Source organism: Colius striatus, chromosome Z, assembly GCF_028858725.1.
Source record: "Colius striatus isolate bColStr4 chromosome Z, bColStr4.1.hap1, whole genome shotgun sequence".
NCBI lineage: Eukaryota > Metazoa > Chordata > Aves > Coliiformes > Coliidae > Colius > Colius striatus.
In genome coordinates, this window is record NC_084790.1 from 43,171,796 (window position 1) to 43,197,670 (window position 25,875).

Sequence of the window (25,875 nt, forward strand, 5' to 3'; positions counted from 1 at the left end):
GCAGACACGTGTTCACGCATTCGAAGTTTACACCTGTGTACAATACTTCCAGAACACTTTGTGTTCTAGATAAGCCCTTAATAATAGGTTTAAGCAAGGGAAAAGTAGTGTAGTTTAACTTCATGCCCATGATGGGGTAGCTGTCACAAACCCATGCTCATTCGAAGAAGTAAGCAGCATCCAGATGTGAATACTTTCTACACAGTCCTGCATACTGTACTTAGTTCAGTCTATTTGATAAGTATTTCAGGACTGGTGTGTGGATGGCTTTGAAATAATATGTATCATAACCAGTATTTGTATTGAAACACATGAGCTTGGCCACAATACTGAGGTCTGTTAGAGAGAGAACACTTAAGACTGGTTTCCATACACCTAGAAGCTATGTACAGCAAAAAGTACCGGTAATTATTCATGTCCAGAAGGCAGAATCAGCTACTGAACACCTAGCGATACAGTAAAAGCTACTAATTCAGGAAGTGTTTTCCACTCACTAGTGACTCTTGAGTGGCTACTATTACAAATTGCAGAGGCAAGAAAAAGGCTGTCAGGGAGGCATTGCCTAAGGAGTATGTACTGTTGCAGAAATGGGGGCTCTTACACTCTCTTGTTTGGAAGCAGGGAACCATGGTAATTCTCTGCAGAGAGGAGAGTGCTTTGTGTAATCCTTTACTGTTAACTTGGGAAAGAAGAAGCTTCAAAACATGATGAGTAACAACAAAACCAACCACTATTGCCCAGAAAATATAGTTGAACGACCTGCATAAATAGACTTTTTTTTCCTACTCAACAAGTCATGACCTCAGTATGGCTCCAGACCTTCTAAGCCACCTGAAGAAGTGAGACCAGCAGAGAGTTCTCTAGAAACCTGGTATTTATTTGGAAAATTATTCTGGTGTGTGAGCAGTGTGTGATAGTTACAACCCTGTTTTCCAGGGGTCTTTGAGAGAGTTGCTTGACAAGATAGAAAGGGTCCTGGGGGTGGAGCAGCAGCTTGCAGAGTAACAGAGATGCCAGGCTGGGCTGAGATTACTCAAGATGCCACGTAAGAGACCTTTTTGGCCCTTAGGAACATCTGGAAGGTGGGAGTTTATAAACTGTGGTTTAGAGTCACTCAAGTGCTCTTTTCCTACGTTACTGTTTCATTGTTATTATCCTCTGTTTAATGTGTAATTTAAAATGTTTTTTGCTTAGAGATTAAAGCATCTGTTCCTTTTTTTTTACTGTTCTTCCTTTTTTTTTTTTTTTTTTGGGGGGAGGGAGGGGACAAGTTTCTTCTTTCTGTGGATCTCTGAGTTAGTTTCAGTTCTCTTTCTAATTTATGCTTATTTTATTGTTCTAGCTCCCTGGTTACTGTTTTTTTCCCCCCTACTGGCTTTGTTGCATGTTTTTAACACAAACCTTGTGTAACGGAAGTATTAGAGAAACACAAATGTTTCTATCCAAACTATGTTACTGGAGCCATTTGCCTGGATAAAGGCTGTGTCCTGAACAATAATATTTTTAGGGCTGGATGGAGGATGAGTGAAATCTTGGCTCTGAAGTAGTTATTTGGAAAGCTCCAGGATCAAACATATTATTTGTATTAACAAAGAAGAAATGTAATCTGTTTTGCAAATAACTTTGCTTTTCTATTATTGTCTTGAATTGGTGTTCAAGTAGTAATGGCACCTGTATAGTTGTGTTAATTAAATCATGACTCTTAACTGTGATAATTCTGTCTTATTTGTAAAAAACAGGTTTTGGCATGGGATTAGAATGAAAATCTTGGATGTTCATATGAATTACTACAAGAACACCAATTATTATGAAACAATTTTGTTTAGGATTTTGCTTGTATTTTAACTACAGGGAGATACAGAGATCATTAGTAGAAATCTTAAAAATAGATGACTCAGTGCTGAGGTTTTGAAAGTGGTTAGATTATTTTCTTTCCTCTGAGCAGACAGAGAGTACCACTTTGGTATTCCACATGTCTCTACTTGTTTTCTTCCTCTCTTTTTTACTATGCAACAGCAACGCAGAATTCTGTATTTCCTCTATCCAATCTGATGTTCCCTATAAAGCTATCTCTGCTGTTTCATTTTTAGTAGTATTTTTATGGTTGCAGAATTGCTTCTGAAACTCAGATCATAAGAGGCAAAGATCTTAAATTTGGCTCTGAAGTGTGAATGCTTTAGGACCTGTCTGATCTGCAGAATGGCAAACAGTAAACTGCAAATCCTCATCTACAGCACATTTAGGGATTTGCACTTAGTGGAGTAGATGAATGTGAGGGCAGGACACTGCTGGGAATAGGGCTTGTGTCTGCATGTGAAGAGCACTCCAGTTGCTGACTGAATCCAGCCTGGGACATGAACTAAGTCTTGACACTCTGCTGTGGCTGTGCGAGTGGGATGAGACTTCCTCTACTCTTCAGACCCAACTTCTTATTGCCTTGGGAATGAGGAATTGACCCAAAGTGAAGAGGCTGCTCTCATGCCTTTTATTTTAGCTGCTGTATTATAGAAGCTACCCAAACCAATTGTTGTTAGAATGAGAGAAATGAATTGTTCCTATCCTCATGTTAATGCTAGTCTATCTGTTGTGCTTAAGACAGAGAGATACAACATCTTTTAATCTATGTAACATTCAGAAAATGACAGAGTTTTTGGAAACCTGATTGTCTTGTTCTATTCCACTTCCCTCTACTTTTTTGCTAGCAAAAGGACAAAAAAAATCAGTGGGATGTATCTTTCATGTGGTTTGCAGAAGAGTCATTCCTTATCCTGGCTTTCAACTGACAGATCCAATCTTGCTTTGTTGTGCAGTTATTAGATTGCTGTCATCCATCTTTTTATATCCTGTAAGTTATCATGTTACATCATGTGCTGCCCTCCGTGAAAAGCTACCAGAGTCATACAGGCATGTGCAATACACAGTGAAACTGAAAGTGAAAAATCCCATGTTTATGAGAATTCCAGTTGTTTCTGCCCTGGAAAACAAATGTAGAACCAAACTTCTCTGTATTGATATATATTGCTTCTACTAGGCCAACTCTCTGAAACTCATTGGAGAAAAGGGTTGTGATCAGCATGGATGGACAAGACTGTTTCAAAGGAAAGTTTGAAGTCCTGCACTGAGGAGGAATAACTCACTGCACCAATACATACTGAAGATAAAATAGCTGAAAAGGACTTTGTCAGAAAGGGACCTGGTGGCTTGAGAACATGAGACATCAATGTGCCATTGAGGCAAGGACAGCCATCAACGTCTGGGGTGGCACTGGGAAAAGTGTTGCCAGCAGACTGTGAGAGGTGACCCTTCCCTTCTACTTAGCACTGGTGAGACACATCTAGAGTACTGTGTCCAGTTCTTTGGTACCCAGTGCAAGAGAGACATGGACATACTGGTGCAGGTCCAATGAAGGGCAATGGAGATGGTTAAGGGATTGGAGTGGCCAGCCTCAAAGGGAAGGCTGAAAGAGCTGGGTCTGTTCAGCCTTGAGAAGAGAAGGCAGCTCAGAGAATCTTGTCGATATGTACGAAATCCTGATTGAGGGGCATAATGAAGAGGGAGCCAGACTCTTCTCAGTGATGTCTAATGAAGGGAAAAGAGTCGAAGTACAGAAATAAATGGGAAGAAGCTTTCACTCTGAGGGCGGCCAAACACTGCAACAGGTTGCCCAGAGAAGTTGTGTAGTCCCCATCCCTAGTAATATTAAAAACCTGACTGGATGTGATCCTGAGCAACCTGCTGTAGGTGAATTCTCTATGGGCAGGAGAGTTGGACTAGACAATCTCCAAAGTCGCCTTCCAACCTCAGCCGTTTTATGGTGCTGTGAAAAATTAACATGAAACCTCTCTCAAGCCCTCAGATGACAGTGACACACACATAGTGTGATACTCAGTAACTCAGGCTTGCATGTACTTACTTTTGTGAGCACAGTGGTTGGGTATGGGAGCTAGGCAGTTCCGTATGGGAGTGACATTTTTTATTGTGGATTGTTCTACAGACATCTGTTGAAAATTTTTGTCTGTGAAAGAAAAAGATAATCTGTTATAATACAAAAATAGTTTTAAATAATGTGGTGCTCTGTGGACCTCTGACTTCTAGAAAAAAAGAAAACATTAATTACTTAAAACTTACTCAGAAACATGTAATAACAAGAGACCACCAACTGAAAAAAAGCTGTTGTATTGTTCTTTTTACATTCATTTAAAAAGAATGACTGATTTAATATAATTTCACATGTACTCTTATCACTTCCTCTCATAAAATAGAGACTTTAGTCTTAAAACAGTCTTGATTCAGTAGCTAGGTCGCTGGAGGAATATTTGGTCACTAAATGTTTAGAAATACTCAGCTAGATGGATTTGATTTCAGAATTCAGGCTTTAGTTTGCAAGCTAGAACACAAATGGAGTTCAGCTGCTGACTGGAAAATGAAACTGGTGAACGTATATCAGTAGTGAAGATGAGCTTTGAGAAGGTTTTGCTGCAGATGAAAACATAACAGAACTGATATAAACTGTACTGATTCTTATTGAACTTTGACAATTTCATCTTTACAAAGACTAGATACTGGAAAATTAAAAGTTAATTGGCTAACTGTGGTTAACTTTGGTGTAGTACCACTAAAAAAGACAAAATGTTAGATGACGTAGTGTGCTTCACTACATAAATGACATGTCACTATTATTAAAAAAGTAACTCAGATCCTTTTACTGAGTTGATCCTATTATGTGATGTTTGAGTCCTTCAAATTTTTCATCTTTATTATCCCCAGGTCTGGGATGAGCTTTATAAGGAGTCTTGAGTTGCCTTGCCAAACAGCTACTCATCCAGCATGGCATTGCAACATAGCACATTGCAAAGCAAGAATATGGTCTTTCAGCATGCAGAGATGAGGGAAGACATGGACTGGAGACATGTAGTAGGCCATCTTAAGCAATAGGAAGAAATGGAATTATATAAATTGCCTTTTTGGCTTTGTAGTTGGTACTTGAAATTACCTTTGTGTTGCTGGAGCATGTCATATAAAATTACAGTTTACAGCTAAAGGAAAACAGTTGTAGAACAGTTTCCTAGAGGTGCACTGAAGTAGTTGTCAAGACTGTTGTAACTACGTTATGTATTCTATGTGAAAGAAGCTAAACTGTTTATCAGCCAAACCTCTGTGTTGTAGTGCAGCTTTCAGTTTTGCGTGGAGTAAGATTCTGGTCAAAAGACCACAGCAGTTGGTAGATATTGGATCAATCTACTCAATCCCATGGGTAAAGCTGATGCCTAATGGACTAAAGTATGAACAATCTTGTATGGATGAGCTGTGTCTGGTAGAAACAGACTTTGGTTTCCTTTTCCCATGTTTTACTTTTTGTTTAGAGGCATGAACAAATATTTGCTATTTTATAGGTCCCTTTGCTTAGGAGTCAGTACAGTTTGTACTATCATGCAAGCTCAGACAGTGACCTGACCCATCTGAGAGTACTTCTCAGACAAGGTTTCTGTTCACTCCTTTTTCCACTAGAGGGTAATGGCTCATATCTGTTGGGATGAGAGTAGATTAACTTATTGTGTAATGTTTAGTCCTTGTAGTAGTGTAGCGGCAAGTTTGAGTATTGCTTTTACTTGCTGCATTTTGAGTAGGATATTACAAATGTTGAAAGGCATGCTGGATGTGTTTAATTTTGGCATGAGACCAATCCCAAGCCAGACAAATTTGGAGACACTGATATGTTGAAGTAAACTCCAGCATGCAAGCTAGCCAATCAGATTCATTTAAACGTGATGTGAGTCAAACAAAGTGCTAGATTCCAAATCCTGCCAAATGCTGGTTTTGAGTTTACTTCAAAATTTTGATGCTCTGCTTCATTACTGTTGCATGAGAGTTTCCAGACCACAATGTAAAAGCATTTACTCTGTCTCTGTATATTTAGCAACCTGAATTCAGCTTTGGAAAAACTCTAAGAACAGCACTTTAAACTGAAGAGCTGGTACTCAGGGTAGGAGAATTGGGAAGGGGTGAAATTACAGCCTGGAGTCAGAATATGTCTGTAAGAAGAAAGTGGCATGGTGCCATCCAGCAATGCACATGGAGACTTACCTTCTTGCATCCAGAAGTAGCTCTCAGTATGGTTAGAGAAATGAGTGCAGTATTGTTCCCTTGCACATCTAGTTTCAAGACTAAACATAGATACAAGGCAGCAGGCATGGCAGTAGGTGTTAATATGCAATTCAGAGAGCACATGAATAATCTGGAGACACTTACCTTGTTCAGGTACCTTACATACTTCCTAACTACCTTTATATTTTCTTGCTCATCAGACCTATTTAAATCTCTTACTTCCCATACCTAAGCACCTCGCTTCAGCTGTGAGCTGATGTCGTGTCTATATGTTGTCTGATTGCTTCTACATACAGGGAGAAGAAACTGAAAAAGACATTAAATAGAAATGTCATGGGTTGGACTTACCTATATTTTATGACTCAGCCTGCCACATTAATAGAGAATTTAGAATTTGAGAGATAAGAGAAGGAAGAAATTACCTGATGGAGAACTGGGAAGTGAGGGAAGACGGGGAGGACACAAAAACACATGATGAGGTCTATTAGAGTTTAAGCTATTTATCAGTTTGTCTGAAGGAGTCCTAGTATAGACTTTGCAGGAAACTAGTTGGTTAGAACCTGTATTCCAGAGATCATCCAATAAAGCCTGGCAGCTGCTTCTGTGGTCCAGCAAGCTGTGTTCACTCCTACTCTTTTGAGACTTGTGTGTAAAATGGTGGGGACTGGCACTGGAGAAGCTTGTCATTGTGCTCTGGGAACCAGTTAGGAAGGAATTGCCTGCAGTGATTGGAGGAAGCCTCTGTGTTCTGACGGGAAGAAGTTCCTGACACTCTGATTGCTTCTTTTCTGGTATGAGGTACCTTGGGTCTGTGGTCCTTCTTTTAAAGTCAGTGGTAGTCACACTCTTATCTAGAACGTCTTTGCAGTTTGTGTCCATAATACAATCAAAAGTGGTGATGATGTCATCTACTTCTGAGGTCTCTTCTCTTGGGTATTGGTCTCTGCATCTCTCCTTCAGACTGGTTTTCTGATCATCTTTCTTATTTTTGCAAGAGAAGATGTGGTTCAGCATACCAAATCGTCCCTCTTTCTTTAGGAGTCTGTTGCTCTGTGAGGGAAAATGGTGAACTGGCTCAGGTCTGCTGGAGGTAGAAATCAAAACATGATGTCATTATTGCTGAATAATGAAAAAAATACTGCCTCTGTTAATCCATGAAATGAGATAAATACTGTTCAGATGCATATTCAGGAGTGGCTCAGAGACACAGCAAGTTTGGACTTCAAAGTTGTAATTAACGAAGACTGAAAATAAAACTGTGTTTCTTCACTCCCTCTTATGGGATTCATTGCCTTTCACTCATCTTAGTGTAGGCTCAGTGCAGCTATCAGGAAAAAAACCCTAACAAACTCTTCTGTCTTCTTAATCTACTAGCTGCAGAATCATTATTATTAATGCTAAAGTAAGGTCCAATAATAAGAAGAAGAACATGCTGGGGTCTTTAAAACCAAGTAGTCTTTTTATTATGTTGTGTTGGAAAATTATCTATCCAAAATCACAGTCATTGCTAGCACTATAACAAAGGCATTAGTTCACCATTCCTTCCCTTTCTGTTTCTACTTCCCTTTCCGTTTTTTCTTTTCTCTTCTGCTTCCATTTAGCTTGCCTGTACAAAAAGGGCTGGGCACAGTTAGGGTCTATAATGATAATTACCTACAGTGTTGTTGCTGTAGTGGTTTTTAGGTGAGATTTTGACAAATCAGTATTTCAGACCTACTCTGATAGGCAGAGCACAGGAGGAGAGGTAGTATTACCCATATATCACAATTTGTAACACAGGAAGTAATACTAACTGCTGAGTGTAAAGGACAGTAAAGCACAAAAAAATGTGATGATAAATGACTTTGTAAGTGCATGCTTATTTACTAAAGTTGAAGAATGGAAACAAATAAAATGACAGCTGCTGAAGCATGAGAAACAGAGAGGCAGATCATAAGCAACAGTAAAAGAATTACAATTTTAGTAGAAAAAGCATCAAAATAGAAGAGACAATGAAGGTAGAGAACTAAAGAAGGCTAGAAAAATATTCCTGAACCCTTACCCTGAGAATGAAAATGGGACATTTATTTTGTATTGTACCTGGCAAAACTACTTCTGTGTTCAATGTATCTGTCCATCTGATTACATGAACACGTAGTTTATAGATGTCTCAAAAAAGTGGAAGATGTGTATCTGAGGGCTGAAATGATTCTATGAGATAGGTTTTCTGCACAAAGGTGACTGAGCAAGAACTATAATCACATCTTCTTTGTACAGAACCCTCTTCTGATTAGCAGACTAGCATTGTAACCACAGTGGTGAGTCTCCAGTAGATACTGATTGTTATGTTACTATTTCGATGGAAAACTTGAACTTAGTATTGCATATGAATTGAGGAGACATCACCTAGAGCTCAAACCCTTCTGTAGCATAGAAAAAGCAAAAGATTTATTTGCTAGTCTGTGGCAATGGGTAAGCAAGATGTGAACTTTTGTTTTACCTGCTCTCCTGAGACAGCAGCTTGATACATGCTGTGTGCCCACAGTACATTGCATATGTCAGAGGAGTGTTTTCATTGATGTCTCGAGGACTGCTGTTTATCCCCAGCTCTAGCAGTGTTTGCACACAGTCAGCTTTGCCTGCTGCTGCAGCCCAGTGCAAAGGTGTCCTACAGAAAAGGGGGAGTATAATTAAAATAGATGAATAAATTTAGTGGTGAAACTAACAGTGGCATAATGCAGTGTGCTACTTGTCCAGATACGTGACATCCATTTTGAGAAATTCTCCAGCAACTTATTCCATGCTGATGTAGCTTCTAGTGTTGACAGGAAGGGCACAGAACAGTATCTACCTGTGTGCATCTATCTAGCTGTAGAGAAAGCAGATCTGGGGCTGCAGAATGCCCATACATGCTATATAATAGCATCTCTTCCACTGCTCAGTTGCAGAGTGAAATGAGTGTCTGAAGTTTTCAGAGCAGAATTTGAGAAAAAATCTTTGTAGTATTCACTGCAGAGGGACAAGCTCTTCAAATCTTTACACCTAACATGCGTTGGCTCAAGGTTCTCTATGAAAGTAAATAAGAGAAGAAACCTCTCCCACATGCATGAGAAGGACTGGGCTACCAGACTGTCATTGCCCCATTTCCAGTTTATGTGTTTGAGGAGCACAGACTGAAAAAGATATAATTGTCTTGAATATGTGCAGCAGAATCAAACTGATTTTCTGCTTGGCAGAAGATTTGTGTTTTGTCTTTGGAAACTTTTTTTTCCCAAATTATGTTATTTTCCTCTTGTGAAAAATCTGAAAGCAAAGAAAATATCATAAGAAAACTGCAAGAATATTAAGTAAGTTTGACTTTTCTCTGCCTGGTGTTTTGCTAATGATTTCAGATGTGTGCAGTCAGAAATGCAATAGAATGTAGATCTCCTGTGTGTTTATAGTGAATAGCTTTTTTTTCCCCACTCTTGAAGTATAGTGCCTTCTATGGAAATATCTGAGACAGTGCAATAGTCTTACTGTGCTCTTAAGTGTAGTGAAATTCCTCTCTTTGCCCTTCTTTCCACAGAAACATAGCCTTCTCAACTACATTTTACTGATGTTTAGAAACTTCTCCAGAACCCTGTTGGTTCTATTTCTGTTCAATTTTATTGCACTTTTCCATGAAGAACGCTATTAGTTTATGTACCTGAAGGCCTAAGCCAAGAAAACCTTGGCTTTTGCTCCACTGAGAAGGATAATCAATGCAAACAGATAGTTCTGTTTGCATTAAATAAATCTACAAGCAAAGTTCCAAGGAAAGTAGATGTGGACGGAAAAAGAGGAAAGAAGATGATTCTTCTGCACTTCTGATATAGGGGTTTCATCCTGGAAGAAATCAAATGCTTTTTCATAAAGGAAAGTAAAGGTCTTCTGGTCCTAATAAGAGTACTGTGTTAGCATCTTAGATAAATCAAGGGAACATTGCTATTTCTGAAATACAAATAGAACAGGATCCCAACTTGAAGTTGCAGGATCCTGTTCTATTGTTTTGAAAAGAATGTTCACTTTTGTTGAAAGAAGTTAAAAGGTGACAAAGTCCTTTCACACACACATCATTTCCTCTCAAAAATACAAAGCTAAATAACATTCCTACTAGTCAGTTTTTATACTAGATATGACATGTGGGCTGGACTGCTTTGCAGTATATCTGAGCAAGCACAGGTCTTTTTAAGTGCAGTTCATTAACCAGGCCATGGCCTGTCAAACAGGAAACACTATTATAGAATAAACAGATCTAGTTTCAGGTTAATAGAAAGGAAGCAGCAATTTCAGTTTCAGAGTTTCCATGGTTACCTGTCATCCTCATCAAGGGCCTGCAGGTTGCACTCCGGGAATTTAGCCAGCTCGCTGATAATATCACTGTAGCCTGCCGCAGCAGCAATGTGCATACATGTTTTGCCATTCTCGTCGTCATAGTTTATTATTGATGGTCCCTGGTAGTGGTCCAGAATGATGGAACACAGAATCCTATTGCCACTCTGGGAGGAAGTTAAGAGAAGAAAAGGATTTTATGATGGGGCTCACACCAAACTGCATTTTCTGTGCTAGAGATGGCTAAATACAAAAATTATGTTCTGTTTTATGTATACCAGACTCCCCAGACATGAAAGCCAAGAGTACCCAATCTCCTGCTGGGAACTGGGTTAGCTTTGTGAATTTCCTAAAACACTTTGAACACTGGCAAAAGAATATATATTGTACCACTGCAAATATCTCCAAAAGTTACAGAGTGTAAACTACTCAACAGCTTTCTCAGAAATAACTTGGATTTTTGCTGTTTTGCTAAGCCAGAGTCCAAAAAGATAAGAGGCTTTATTTTTCTCATAGAAATTTAGGGTTGGAAAGGATCTCAGAAGACTCATCTACTTCTGTAAGCCTATCCAAGTACATCTAGAAAATCTGTGTAAAATATTTGCTTGAATGTTTTTTGATAACTTTCTGACCTAGTTTGCTCCAATGCTTCAGTGTCTTAATAGAAATTTTGCATTGTTCCCTAACCTGCAAATGAAACAGAACATTTTATATCCTAACTTGGTGAAAACAGAGAAGAAGGATTAATATCTTTTTTATAACAACGCAGAAACACAAGGTTCGAAAAGCCTTTCTAGATCATAAAATTCAGTTCCTGCAATCACTTGGAGCTGTTATATCATCTCTTTCAAAAACTTACTGAGTCCATTAAAAGCAGGTAGATTTTTGTCCCCATTACTCTCCAAAGAAAGTATTTCAAGAGCTTGTTTACCTGAATAATTAGTATCTCTAATCTCTAATCATGCTTATGGATGATTTATGTCCCTTTGTTTCTATGCTAGCATTATTATTTAGACTGAATATTTCTTTCTTGCTGGTATTTGTTCTTCAGATGTATTTATAAACAGCCATCCTAGCCCTTCTGAGCTGTTCTCTTGCCAGTCTAATAATTCAAGGTCTTTTAAATTTTCATTGTTAAAGATGCTATTTATCTCATTAATGTACTAACCCTTCTCCTTTTGTGTTTTCAATTGTGTATCCTTTGAGAGGCAGAATTAGAATTGTACCTTGTCATACACAGACATTTTTTGCCAGGATTTTGCAGAGTGACACTAGCTCTTCCCCGATTGTGTTAGAAATATTTCTTTTGGTATGTCAGAACAACATTTGCCTTATTCACAGCTGTGTCACATTACACCTCAGTACTTCTATTCCATAGTTGTTTCCAAACATAAGGTTTCTAGTTTCTAGGAGGGCATTCTGTTGTTGGCACCTAAATATGTGACTTAAAATTTTATCCTATTAATTTTGTTCCATTTATATTTCTCTAGACCTGAAGGTGATCCAGCTTCCCCTGTATGATTTCCCCGTTCTTTTCTGTTAATGTTTTCCAGTTTATTATTGGCAGACTTCATCAGAAAATCCTTGTGTTTAGTGCCAAGTTATCAGAAAAAGCGAGATTAATTTCAAGCTTAATCTATGAAAGCAATTTGTTTACAACCTCTATTCGGGATTTAATTATTGCTCACTTCGTGATTTGCATATACAGCTTCTTTTGGTTCTCTGTACTTTTGCTTATTATTTTGTAAGATATATTGTGTGCATATATATAGTAAATGTATATAGATCTTTTAAAGGTAGATAATTGATCTGTTAGATCTCAAGCTTGTTCTACACACTTTTCTTCTCTGCCTTTGGTATATATGTACCTGCTATATTTTGCAACATTGACAGGACACATCTGGGGTTCATGGAACCTGATGGTCCCAGAGTATTCCCTTAATTTAGCAAAACATATCTGTCTGAAATCAGGAATTTTGGTTTGTAGGCCCTTTGTTTATTCACCTGTTAAATTTAGAGTATACTCATGACCATGGCATCCAAACTTATTTTATAACATCCTCATTAACCCTGTTAAAATTATTATTAATTTATAGCTTTATATTTTCATAATTTATCTGAAGATCTAATGGAAAAAGAGTATTGATTTCCATGTTCAGGAATACCAAGGTCCTGTAAATAATTGTTTTTATTCTTCAGTCCCTGGGCCAAAAGTCCATGTCCTTCATACTAGTATAATTCTCAGTTACATTTTTTGGTCACTAGCATCAGATTCATATTTAAGGCTAACTGCATCAAGAAGTCTACTATTTACTTCTAGTGCTCCCACTATAAACATCTATCTGTTATCATCCTTTTCCATGTCAGCGTTGATCCAGAAATGTATTAATGTGCAGTATCTTACAGTTTCTGAAGTCACGTTCCAGTGACAGTACTATCCCTCTAATTTGAAACTGTCGTTCCTATAGTTTCCATCCCTCAGTGTTCTTGCACAACTCAGCATTTGCATGTTTCTCACTGTTCTTACTGTCATTGTATACACTTACAGACTGTTTTGTCTCCCACCAATCTTCCATTTTCTAGACTAAACAAGCCATTTCAACCTCTCTTAATGAGTCAGGTTTTTCCACCTATCTATACTTGATGCTTGCCCTTTTCCGGTTTGTCTATGGCTTTCTTCAACCATGACAACCCAAACAGCATAATTATCCAGCTGAAGCTTCTCTCCTGACACTGAAAATGACATTGCTAGTTCGTGTAGCCCACATGTATCACACTTCTGTTAATATGTCCTGGAATGATGTTTGTTTGTTTTGCATAAACACCATAATTTAAACTCCTACTCACTTTGTAATCCACTGATCTACTACAGCAAACAGCTGTATTGTCCTCCCCCTCTTCTCTACCCTGGTGAGGCCTCATCTGGGGTCCTATGTCCAGTTCTGGGCTCCCCAGCTCAAGAGGTACAGAGAACTTCTGGAGAGTCTAGCACAGGGCCACCAAGATGATCAGGGGACTGGAACGTCTTCCTTATGAGGCTGCGGGAGCTGGGTCTGTTCAGCCTGGAGAAGAGGAGACTGAGGGGTTTTGTCATTAATACTTACAAGTATGTAAAAGGTGTATATCAAGAGGATGGGTTGGTACCTTTTTTCTCTAATGTGGACTGAGTGATCTGTAGAAGTCCTTACCAACCCCTGCTATTCAGCAATTTATTTTTCACAGTTCTGTGTGAAGTACTATTTTATCAATTTCAGTTAATTCCTAGAATTTATCAAAATAATTTTGAATTTGTTTCTGACCCATGAAGTGTTCAGTGTCCCTCTACTTTGGTTGTAGCTTTGGATAATATCCCTGTTCTGTATTCAATCATCTTAATATGGAACAAATAAAAACATGATTAATCCCTGTCTGGACTGTCTGTGAGGTGTCCACCTTGAAGTGTCCTGAATGTGGCTGATAGAGAATATGTGGTATAAGTCCATGGGTCGATTTTGATTGCATTACTTTTTGTTCTTCCCCACTGGGATGTCCTATCTTTGAACTGAATTGTGGGTCCATTATAGCAGGTTGTACTTATCTTATAATAATTTGTTCTATTGACATCAATCAAGGTGATTAAAATTGCATGTATTGCTTACACCAGAAAGGGACAAGGAACTGGACTTTTTCTGATAGCTTGATTCACTACCTGCTTAACAAGCTTCTGTGACATTTAATGAATTTTGCTTTGCTGTCAATTTTCAAGTATTTCTGTGTAGTGTGTATCTATGTATAATATTATATTGATTGACATTCAAACATACTATATACAATATCTTCTTGTCTGAGGAGCTGTCAATCTCTTTGAAGATGGCTATGAAATTTCTATTCAGTTTTAAAAACTCAATCAAATTGTTAATTATGTTTTCTGAATAATCAAAAGGAAATATTCTGATATCATAAAATCATAGAATCATAGAATGGTAGGGGTTGGAAGGGACCTTTTTAACCTTTTGCTGAGAGATATGTCTGGACAGCTGCTCTCTGACTTCCCATCTCTCTCTTCTGAGGAATGTCTTCCTATCTTTATATCCTACCTTTTCTTTTTTGAAGTTGAACACAAAATGCTTACACTGGCCTCGTTCTTAGATTTGTAGCTTTAAGCTGAAGTTACCAAAAAATGTAGTCTCCCTGTAGTAAATTTACCATGAACCACATTGCTATTGTTAGACTAGGATGTTCAGTGGTAAATTTACCATATGAAAATTACATGTTTTTGTAACCTTGCTCTTTGTATCCCTACATTTAATCTTCCATTTTTGTATTAAAATTCTTTTCATCAATATTCTTGGAGAAGATTAGTTATTTTTACTATGTGTTTGGTATGTAATCCTGCAGTGCTCTTCGCACAGTTTTCTTTACAATTTTGTCCCATCTCACACCTTTATCTGCTTTCACCCCTTGTTCATTTTTCTCAGTGAACTTTTCTTTCTCATTCATCTAAATTAAACTCAATGAAGAAGAAATGTTCTAAAACCTCAATCCGTGAGCCCTTACAACGCAAAATCTTATTGTGCTTTATGAAAGTTTTTGTCTGAGGTTTGAGTAATCTCCAGAGAATGGCAAACAATGAACTTTCATTTGACCACAACTCTATTTTCCTTAGATGAGTTAATACAGCTCCTGACTTCTGGTACTTCCCTCTATCAGAATGAGAAAATAATTCTTCAGGAAGTTTCCACTAAATCCAAGAGGAGATTCCTGCAAGTCTGTAACGCTTTTTTGGTTTTGACACTTTTTTCACCTAGGTCTGTTCAATTTATCCTCATTGTTACTACAGTTCTTATATTTCAGCCCTTTGTATGTCCAAATGTTATGCAGAATGATAATTTTATTTGGGTAGTTTATTGTTACTTATGTGACATAACATTGCATTTTATTCTGCTGAATCTTCAACTGTACAAGGTATAGTGTTTTACAGGATCACTGAATCACAGAATCTTAGGATTTGGAAGGGACCTTGAAATATCACATAGTCCAATCCCTCTGCTACAGCAAGACCACCTAGAATAGGTCACACAGGAACTCATCCCAGTGGAGTTTTAATGCCCTCAGAGAAGGAGACTGAACAAACCATCTGGGCAGCCTCTTCCAGTGCCCTGTCACCCTCACAGTGAAGGAATTCTTCATACCTTTCTTTGGAACCTCTAATGTTCCTGCTTGTACCCATTGCCCCTTGTCCTATCATTGGATGTCCCTTGTTCAGTGTGCTGTATAGAGGGTTAATATTTTTCCTTCATCAGAATACTCTGGTGAACTAGATATTTCAATGCCAAAAAGATGAATCATGTGAAGGGAGTCCATTAGACTGGCTTGTGGCTCCCAGTAATGTAGAGGTGGGAGGGAGAGAAGGACAAGCTACGGGCCACAGCTAAGAGGTGTTTTCAGGAAACTATGACAAAGTATATTTCTTCCAAGTGAATGCCTCTGGAGGTTGTGTGGTTAAGTTGTATTAGTTCTCCTGTATTTTCTGTCTCTTTATATTAGTGTGCAGTTTAAAGCTTTCCAACATCTATAGCCAGCTTTGCTGGATAGACATTCCATACTAGCAGGTGTTGATGTTGCTTCTTAGCATTGCATTTTAGGGCTGTCTGTGTTTCCTCTTCTATGTTCTCTCCTCTTTCAGTTCCACACTTTTCAATCCAAAGTTTTACTTTCTCTTTTATGTCCTGCTCTGAGTCTGAATGACTTGACATATTAACCATTCTCTGCAGCAACAAGCAAATACTATTCCCATTGCACTCTTCAGGGAGGTAACTTACATTTATAATGAAGCACCATAAATTACTTCAGATAAAATAAAATTTGCATCAGCACTTCTATTTTCCTCCTTTGTGCATCATTCGGTGCTGTTTGAGTTTCATGTTACAAAAAGCTGACTGATCTCCCAACCCTTTTATTTTTCCTCTTATCCTCCACAAACAGACATACATAACATATTTTAACGTGAATTTGACTCTAACATCAACAGGACCATTGAAAAAAAAAAAAAGCAAAGTGTTTTCCTCCTTTGCTGAAATAAAGAAACATGAGCCATTTCAAGTATTTTTTGAGCAACCCATACTAAAACTCAAGCAGATAACTTATCTGTAGGCTTTTTTCCTATATAACTCCAGCTGAGTTTATTACATTGGTAAACACATCTTGCCTTTCAAAGTTACCTTTTTTTTTCAACTTTAATTCCGAAATTCAGTATTTACTGAAAGCAAAAGCCATTCCACACACTTTTCCTACATGGCTCTGGTGTTTGGGGCTTGGAGAGTCTTGATATTTGACTCAAGGCTTTGATGGCAAAAGCCCTATGTTCAGTTACAGTGATACGATTAATGTTACTGAAGTGCATTTTTCTTCATATTCATGTTCAGAGAACCATGGCAATGCACTGAGTCTTTACTATAACTCAAGTTCAAAATTTTGTCCTAGTTTCAGAGCAAGACAAACAGAATGTTGCATTAACAGTGAGGATGTGTCTAGTTGGAATCAGATATTAAGACTGTGTCAGAACAACACATCCCTGTCTCATTGTAGATGCAGTGCCTGCTGTTTTAAGCATAAAGAATGCCCGACTCAAAGGTAGAGACATAACACAGCTCTTTCTAGCCTGGAGCAAACACAGAGCAATGACAAAAGCCCATAAAGTGAGGTGCATTCTCTTGTTGTTTAGGACTTCCAGCTACCCCACTCTGTACCCTGGACTAGGGAAAGCAGGGGAATGGAAGCATATTCCCTCTCTCTCCACTACTGCCGTACCCTAGCTGCCAAATGCTTCTGAGGGAGAACCAATGTGGAAATTCAGTACACACTGTAGTTTCTGGGCTTTCAGCGGACAGAGACAACTGAGCTCTGTGTTCAGGAAAGGAATAATCTGTAATACTGTCTTAAGCTTTCTTCCTGCCATGGAAACTTTGCCAGAAGTTGCCTGGATGCAACCCAGGCACTTCACAGGGTGTGTTTCTGATGGCAAACCAATATACAATAACAAAACTCTACTGACGCCACTGTAGTTATATTGGTGAGACTTAGCCAGCTCAGAACTAAGAGAGAAGTTCATTTGTCTTCTCCTAACCCTAGTGCTTCAGCCTCAGACACGCACTGAAACAGTCTCTTTTGCAGACTCAGAGCAACCCAGCTTGGCTTGACTTTGTGGTACTCTTGGAAAGAGAACATGTTGTTGTACAGGGTAGTTTGTCCTGTGGTCCCCAGAGCACTGCTGCCTCTGGTACAACTAGGAGACGTGGTATTTTTTTGTTTATCCTCTCAACAGTCTTAGTGGGTGTTGGAAAAAGCTACCAAATGAAAAAAGCAGTCATGGAGGCATACCTCTCTGGCTATCATATGTCTCTGCCTCTCTTACCCTCTCTTTGCTCAAACTGCATAAAATACTGGCCAAGTCTCTCTGAGAATTTATTTTCACTTGGAGTCTTCTATAATAAGTGTATATAATTTACTGTGTAAATGACTATGACTAGGACTAAAATTACTTGGCAACCTTCCCCTGCTCATATATTGTTCTGAGGGCTGGTTCCTCTGCATGAGCAGTTTATATGCTTTGAAAAAGACATCATATTTTATTCTGCAGTAGAATAACAATGCATTTCTTTACTACTATTGGAGAAATGGTAACATCTTCCAGTGCCCTTTTGTCAGGCATAGGAGATCAGGACATTTATAGATATGCAAAAATTCTGATGCATGTACATTACTCATGTTCTGGCATCTACTTGTGGAATTACACGTAGGCTGTGTGCCGGGAAGAGGTTTGGCAATTATCCTGTGCTTACCTAGAGGTTTTGCCCGAAACAAATTCTTACTAAGCTCTGGCGGAGTTCTGCAGTAGATTTCCTTGGAAATTTGATTGGTCTGAATAATTACATTGTCAATGGCCATTGACAAAGTGGAGAAATAGGTTACAGCTATATAAGAAAAATAAGTAGCACTAGGGAACATTGCGTCCCTGAGCACTGGAACTTGGTTGTCTGTATGAGGAGCTTTTAAAAGTCATCCCTGGCGTGGTTTTGGCTTGTGTCAATTAAAACTTTCCCCACCAGTTCTTGCATGCAGTTCAGGAGCTAGCATAGGCCACAGACCACTAAGACCATGCAGACCCAGTGAGTGGTCTCCATATGACCATCCTGTTTCAGAGAGTAAGAGAGCTGAGCAGTAGGGGACACAGGCTGGCTTATGATAGTCAGCCTTGGTGCCATAGCCAAGGAAACACCTCCTGATGGTATTGGAACAAGTTTATTTCTTACTCAAATATATTGGCAAACTCTCTTCCTCCTTGTTTTACAACTTAACAGATCATTCTGTAGAGCCCTGCTGCTATGCTGCATTCCAGCGTCCATGAGCAACTCCCTTACCTTTGCTGGAATGACAGGATTTACACAAAAAAGGGATTATTTACAAGGGGTAATGGGATGAAGCTGGAACACAAAAAGTTCCATTTAAATATAAGAAAAAAACTATTTCACTGTGAGGGTGAGGGAGCCCAGGGAGACTGTGGAGTCTCCTTCCTTGGAGGTCTTCAAGACCCACCTGGACATGTTCCTATGCGACCTGATCTAGGTTGACCTGCATCTGCAGGGGGGTTAGACTAGAGGACCTCTAAAGGTCCCTTCCAACCCTACCGTTCTATGATTCTATGATATGCTTAAAAAATGCAAATTGAAACCATTTTAAATTTGTTTGCTAATAGTCAAAATTTAAAGCTCAGTGACATAAAAAAAAAAAAATCACAACTCTCCCTTTCTAGCTGTCTCTAGAAAACTGCACAAAAAAAGGAGAGAGCAAGTACAATTTTACAATGAAAGAAATCTGCCTGAAATCAACCAGGCTATGAACCACGCATAGCAAATGCACCTTCTCTGGCTGAATCCAACAACAAATGTGTCTGCCATGGAGAAACACCCACTAAGTTTTAAGAAGCCGTTGAATGTCTCTCTGAATTCTTCTACAGCCCACAGAAAGAACCAAAACAGGTGCCAGGCAGAGAGAGTAGCTTAGTGATCCCTTGAGAGAGACTCTAGCCGAGCCACCACTGCCTTCCCTGGCCCCTTTGCCTTGGCTTGTGTGACCACCTGTGTCTTCCAGATGCTCTGCAGCAACAGTGAGATTATTTCCTAAAAATCTTGACGTTTAAGTGTGCTCTCACCTTCCAAGTGATTCCAGAGAGGCTGCCATGGTTGCTCAGCCAAACATAAATAAATAATTGCCTTTGCTTTTACAATGTATTTTAGATATACAGATATTCCTGCTCTCAGGAAGCTGGGAAATGAAATAATTGCATTATTGCTAAGGGGCAAATATGAAGACTCTTTTTAAAAGTTTGCGGTCTGAATCAACCTATAAAAAAAATCGTAAGTGCAGCTCCACATGGCAGGATATTTATTTTTATGGCTTCTTTTTAGCTGCTGTCTTTTTATCCCTAGAGGTTTGCACTTCTTCACTTTAGAGGAAATCTTTATCAGAGTGCATATTCTTTAGATGAAGCCTGATTTTATAACATAATTTCATGACTTTGGGAGCCAGAGTTTTAGGAGACAAAGAAACTTATGGTGAAAATCACCACAACTGGAAAGACAATGCAGGAAGACTCTAGATCTTCCCAGGCTATTTACAAGATACTCCTATGATACAGTGGTATGAAGTAGGATAGAGTATACTGTTTAGTGTACACTGCATTTTAGTAGTATTTCAGTGACATCATTACCTAGGACTGTTACAGCAGCTTTATACTTTGATCCAGTACCAGTCAACATTTTTTTTTTTGTTGTAAAGGTGTGTTTCCTTTTTATTACAGCAATTACTGCTGGGTACAATGAATAGAAATATCTCCTGAAACACTACTAATATAGCCGTGTCTGAACCATCTCTTAAAAATATTTCATGTGTAAAAAACGTGACATGAGATGTTCTCACTTAAAATCAGAATGATCTGTGGTTTTGACACCAATGTATCAACACATTTGCACTGAAGATGTGAACTTGAGTGGTGGGAGATTTGAGCTTTTCAACAGAGCTGACCTTGGTGTGGACAAGGTCTGTCTAATTTCATGTCTGGGACTCCATAGCTACCCATTGTCTGCTGGGAGACCAAGTGCCAAACAAGTGGTCTTTGAAACAGCCAATGTGGAGCAATTATTTTGTATGAAACATACCTGAGAATTTCATTTCAAATGGGAGGCAATGGTTTTTCTGTGGTCCTGCTCTGTGTTTCAGCCTGGTGTGCAAAAACTGCCACTTTCCTGTAACTTCTAAACCAGGTTTCTGGACTTGCCTGGTCTTCCCCTCGCTGCATTTTTGAAAAATGAAATTAAACACAGGGCCCTATTCAGCCAAAAACAACCCCTGCAGCTGGTACTGCCAGAGCTTTGTGAGCCTCTTGTGCTCTGAAGGTATTAACACCACTCTTAAAGGACAAAAAATATCCCCTTTCCAGCCCCATGGAGGAGGGTATTAGGCAAAATGAAAATCCCATGTAGCTGAACTGTTTTTGAGAAAGTCATGCCTTTCCACAGTATCTGTTTCTCCTGGGCATCAGGGAGCACTGGATGGAAGTAATTTTTCTTGGCCAAGCTTGAATAAAAGAAATATTAATAGATCTATCTCATGCTCTGGTATTTCAACAACCCTTTATGGATCTAGAATATTGAGAAGAATGTGGATAAAAGAAGCAATTTACAAGTTTTTGTAGAAGGAATCTCTCAAGAAGAAAAAGAAAAAAAGGGGGTGGTGGTGGTGGTACTGTGTGTGTGTCATCCTGCACACATTTCCTCTGATTTCTGGGAGCAGTTTAAAGGGAGAAAGAAAAGGTATTTGTGATTTGCCACTATCTGAGACCATATGAGTCTTGTGCAGTTTTAATTTTCCACTTTTCTCAAGAGTTATTCTGCATGTTTGTGAGAGAAAGGTGGAGGTGGGAGTTAGTGGTGGGAGTTAGTGGTGGAATTAAATAATGAAATTTACAAATCAGGAAGAGATTAAGAGATGAAGGGAACTCTGAGGGTACTGATACGAAGGGGATTCCCTTCTGGTTTTCTGTTTGAGAGACAGCTTGTTCCCAGGGCTGTGATCCAGACTGCTGCCTAGTCTGCAGGAGATTACCTGAGTTTCAGAGATTTTCCACTGGAAGCAGCCTGTGTAAGAGGCTTGGAGTAAGCCCAGTAAAAATACACAAGAGGTTTTAGAGTAGATACATTTAGTTTCCTACGGCATAATGGCAAGGGATATAGCCCAATTTCAGGCTCATTGATATTAAAGAAGAACAAAACTAGTGTTGAAATAAATCAGTTGCAGAGGCCAAAATGTATCTCCACTTAAAAGTTGAGCCTATTGTATGTGAACCATCTGTGGGAGACTGTAGTTGAAGGAAACAGATTGTTAGTTCTAGATGCCCTTACTCATTGACAAATATAGTATGCGTCAGTTCAGAGCTTTTACATTTCTTTGTTGACACATTTTTTAAGATGAGTGAACTTAGACCAAAAGGTGAGGATGCAAATATTTACTCATTGTAGGAAAATGTTACGGGATTTTCATGCAAGTTCTATTTCTGCTTCTCTGGTGTGCAGGTGTTCTGAACATTGACACAGAACCCTTCTATGGTAAGTCAGCAAGTAAAAACATATTTATATAATTTCACCTGGTAAGTTTTCTGCATTAAAGTTTAGGCATAACTTAATAAATTACACTATATTTTAGACCGCTTATTACCAGTTGCATAATCCACTGTTCAATGACTCATTAAACCTGTGTATTTTCCCTCTCTAATGATGGCCTGAGTAATTTGAGTAATTTTAAGCAATTTGACTTTTTTTTTTTTTCTTTAAATAGGAGATAGAAACATACAGTTCAACAGCAAATGTGTCTGGCTCCTTCTCTTTCTTTAAAGTGTCAACCCTTCAACTGATTATATTATGTTTTAACTTATGTTCACATTGATTTATTCCCAAAGGCTTTGGCAAAACTATTTGAGCTGCTGGTTTCTGCAAGCCTGATTTAGTGAAAAAAAATTAAGCATGAGTTCAGCATTATGCATCCACATAATCCCAGTGAGTCAAACGCTGACTTTGTTTAGGGCAACAGTGCTAAGCCATGCTCTCCCAAAGATGTTAGGTCCTTGAATTATGCACACTGGCAAAATCCTGGGGCAGCTAGTGCTTATTCCTAGCATCTATTTTCCTCATTTCAAAGCCAAAGTAATTGTTTTTGGAGCATTTAAGACACCGCAATAGCAAGCTCAGCTCAAACAAACTGCCTGGTGAAAACTGTTGCCGTGGCTCACCTGTACTGCCCAGTGCAGAGGCGTTTTGCAGTCTTTGTCCACCAGAGTCAGGTCTGCTCCCTTGTACAACAGAGTCTGAGTGTGCTGGGGCCTGTTATGGAAAGCAGCCCAGTGGAGTGAAGTCATTCCCTGAAAGCCACAAACATGGACAGCAAATAATTGTTATTGGCAGGAGCGCCCTTGAAGTCTCTGTAGATAAGATAGACAATTCTGAAACCATTCAGGTCTGACAGTATCTTCCCTCTCTCTCTTGGCATAATTTGACATAATTAGTAACATATTCTGGATTAGTGGAGTCATGAGGGGAAGCCAAGCAATCAGCATTTTGGAGTTATTTCAGAAAATGGATGAAAATACAAATGCTTCTTTCATTTATGACTACAGCCTGTTATAAACAGTATATCAGGATCGTGATGGCTTGGGGGTGGTTCCTCACTGCTTAGTTTAGGTCCTGTGAGAAAAGCCTATTTTAGTCTGGTGCTTTGATGTAACACCAGTGTGATGTATATTACTGGTGTTATCTTTGATGCATAATAAGTGTTATAAGCTAGTATTCTAGCTGGCACTAATCAGCCGGATAAGGAACTGTCCCAATGATGTCAACAAAAAAGTTTCAATAAAACACCTAATATTTACTGTTTAGGGAGGAACCCAATGGTAGTCTATTTTGACCTGCTTTTCAATCCATCATAGCAGTGTTCAGTCATTCTTGGTAGATCAGGAATTCATGGCCTATATTTGCACCTTCATCAACATTGTTATACACACATATTTAACCCTATATCCATGATATTAAAAATTTTGTCTATAAAGTTAGACATTCAATGTGTTTCTTAAAAATTGCAAGTGTTGTTCAAGTGTAGTAACTTGTGTCGTTTACTATCTCTTATCAGGGAAAATGCCTTCAAAGGTCTTACTTGATTTACAAAATGATAAAATACAAAAAAATGTAGAATGGAAAAGAAATTAAAGCTTGCCATGGAACCAAATAAAGCCAACTGGCAACAACTCAGGTAAAGTATGAGCTATGAAACATTGATACAGACAGCTTATCAGTGCATTAATAGTGGAAGTTTTTAACTGTGATTTTTAACTGAAAGCTTGAATGCCCTAACATTCACTTCTCTCATTCATTAGATATCTCATAAGGCTTTTCGAACTCCCAAATGGCTTAAAACAGGCGATAACACCATCAAGCAGTTGAACAACAGCAGTTTTGTTTTTAGTTAAGGTTAGTAAAGCTTAATCATGGCAGTTTTGGTTTTGCAAAACCAAAAGAGAGGGTAAAATCCCGCCCTAACTGAAATTAATGGGAACTCAGCCACTGATGTTAGTAGACACAAGGAACTTGGCACTGTCAGCGGACACTCAGTAACTGTGAGTGCTGTGAAACGAGACTTCAGTGAAGTGATTTCCAGCTGTGAAAAGAGTCCTCACTCCTAGTCTTGGAGAGCTGGAAAAATCACTGCGAGAAGCCACAGTGTGTCAGGCCAGCTTTCCGTCATCCACTCCCACTGCGTTGATAGAGATGAAAAGTCCTTGAAAAATCATCTGTCTGTACTGCCATACCTAGAAGAGCCACCTGTAATGTAAGAGTAAAAACTGTGGGTAGGAATCGAAGATCTCTCTAGTTCAGGAACACAGCTCAGAAAGGTCATTAGTAGACACTTAGGGACAAAATACAAGAAACAAGTCTTGATGATATACAATCACCTAACATTTGATAATCAGGCCAAAGACTTCCTATGATATCCAGACTTCCACAGGTTAATGATGCATTTTCTGAAAAAGTAATTGTTTTAATATTCTTTAAAATTGCTGCCTGATAATTTCTGTAGGTGTCCAAATCATTTGAGATATAAACCCCAATGAATTATAATTCTATTTTAATCTTCTATGTGCAATTTGTGATGCCATAGACCTATCTATGTCATCCTCTGACACAACTGCCAAGCTGAAAGTCCTGTTGTAGTTTTGTCCTAGTTGTTAGCCTGCCTGTGAAAGGAAGATACTGTATAACTGTCTTTGTAGTCCTTTTCTGTTCCTTTTCTTGTATATCCTTTTTCAGATTACGCTCGCAGACGACATTCAAGATACACATGTACCAGGGATTCAGACAGAGCAAAATGCTACTTCCTGTTTTGCTTTCCATTTTGTTTCTAAGAATTTGTACATTCCACATGTCCTTTTGGAGCGCCTAACTGAGTAAACAGCATTGTCCCTATGGGCCTGCTGTAGTGGACAGTAGCCATCTAACCCCTATCTGATTTGTGCATGGTGATACTACCCTTGAGTGGTATCTGTAAAAAGACTGCTGTTTGTGAGAGGAAGACATGAGAGTGATATCAGAATGGTCAAAGCTGAAGATCCACTGGAATACAACATTAAAGGTGAGACAGCCAAACAATTGCACGTTTATAATAAAACAAAGCACAGTACTGAAAATAAAAGGAGAAAACCCAAGAAATGACTGTGGGAAATATAGCATGCCACTTGTTTTCCCTAGATTTTAGCTTTTTCAGAGAATGTTTTTTCACATTGTCATTTGATGGACTTCATAAGCAAACCCAAAGAAAGCCACAGTTGTGGAAACTATGAAACCTCCAGATGTATTTCTTATTGTTTACGTGTTTATACATTCATCAGGGTGATTTTCTCAAGTATGAGATGGGAAAACTGAAGTGTTTTACTTGTGCTAAGAGAACAGCTCGATTAGCTGCAATCATTTGTGAGGATCCATATCTTTCAGAAAACATGAATATTCGGGACTTAGTACTGATGCTTGAACAAATGTCTTCTCAGTGCCAAATGACAGTGAGCTGGACTAAAATTTCCAAATTGCATGTAGCAATGCATTACAGTAAAACATTACAGCTTGAAATGACAGTCTGTGGTTCCATGCAATTCATAAACAATATAATTCTACAGCAAGACGAAGCATATGTCTGGTTTAGGTTGTTGTGAGCACAATTGGCAAACCAGGCGATAAGGAAGGCTCATGGGAAGAGGAAAGATTAACAGCCCTATAGTGGTTCTGGCTCTGTGGAGAAGAGATGCATGGAGGACAGGCGAGGTGACTGAGGACTGGAGAAAGGCCAATGTCACTCCAGTCTTCA

General features: G+C 38.8%; 1 protein-coding gene across 1 annotated transcript in view; it reads right to left on the reverse strand.

Annotated features, from left to right (window-relative positions):
* Positions 1 to 25,875, reverse strand: part of ANKRD55 (ankyrin repeat domain 55) — a 47,272-nt gene that overhangs the window by 5,720 nt on the left and 15,677 nt on the right. The window contains exons 6-10 of the mRNA XM_062019374.1: positions 22,760 to 22,888; positions 10,420 to 10,604; positions 8,585 to 8,752; positions 6,528 to 7,189; positions 3,914 to 4,015 (exon numbers count right to left, since the gene is read on the reverse strand). Of these exons, the coding sequence (XP_061875358.1) occupies positions 3,914 to 4,015; positions 6,528 to 7,189; positions 8,585 to 8,752; positions 10,420 to 10,604; positions 22,760 to 22,888 (1,246 nt within the window). The remainder of the gene's footprint in view (positions 1 to 3,913; positions 4,016 to 6,527; positions 7,190 to 8,584; positions 8,753 to 10,419; positions 10,605 to 22,759; positions 22,889 to 25,875) is intronic.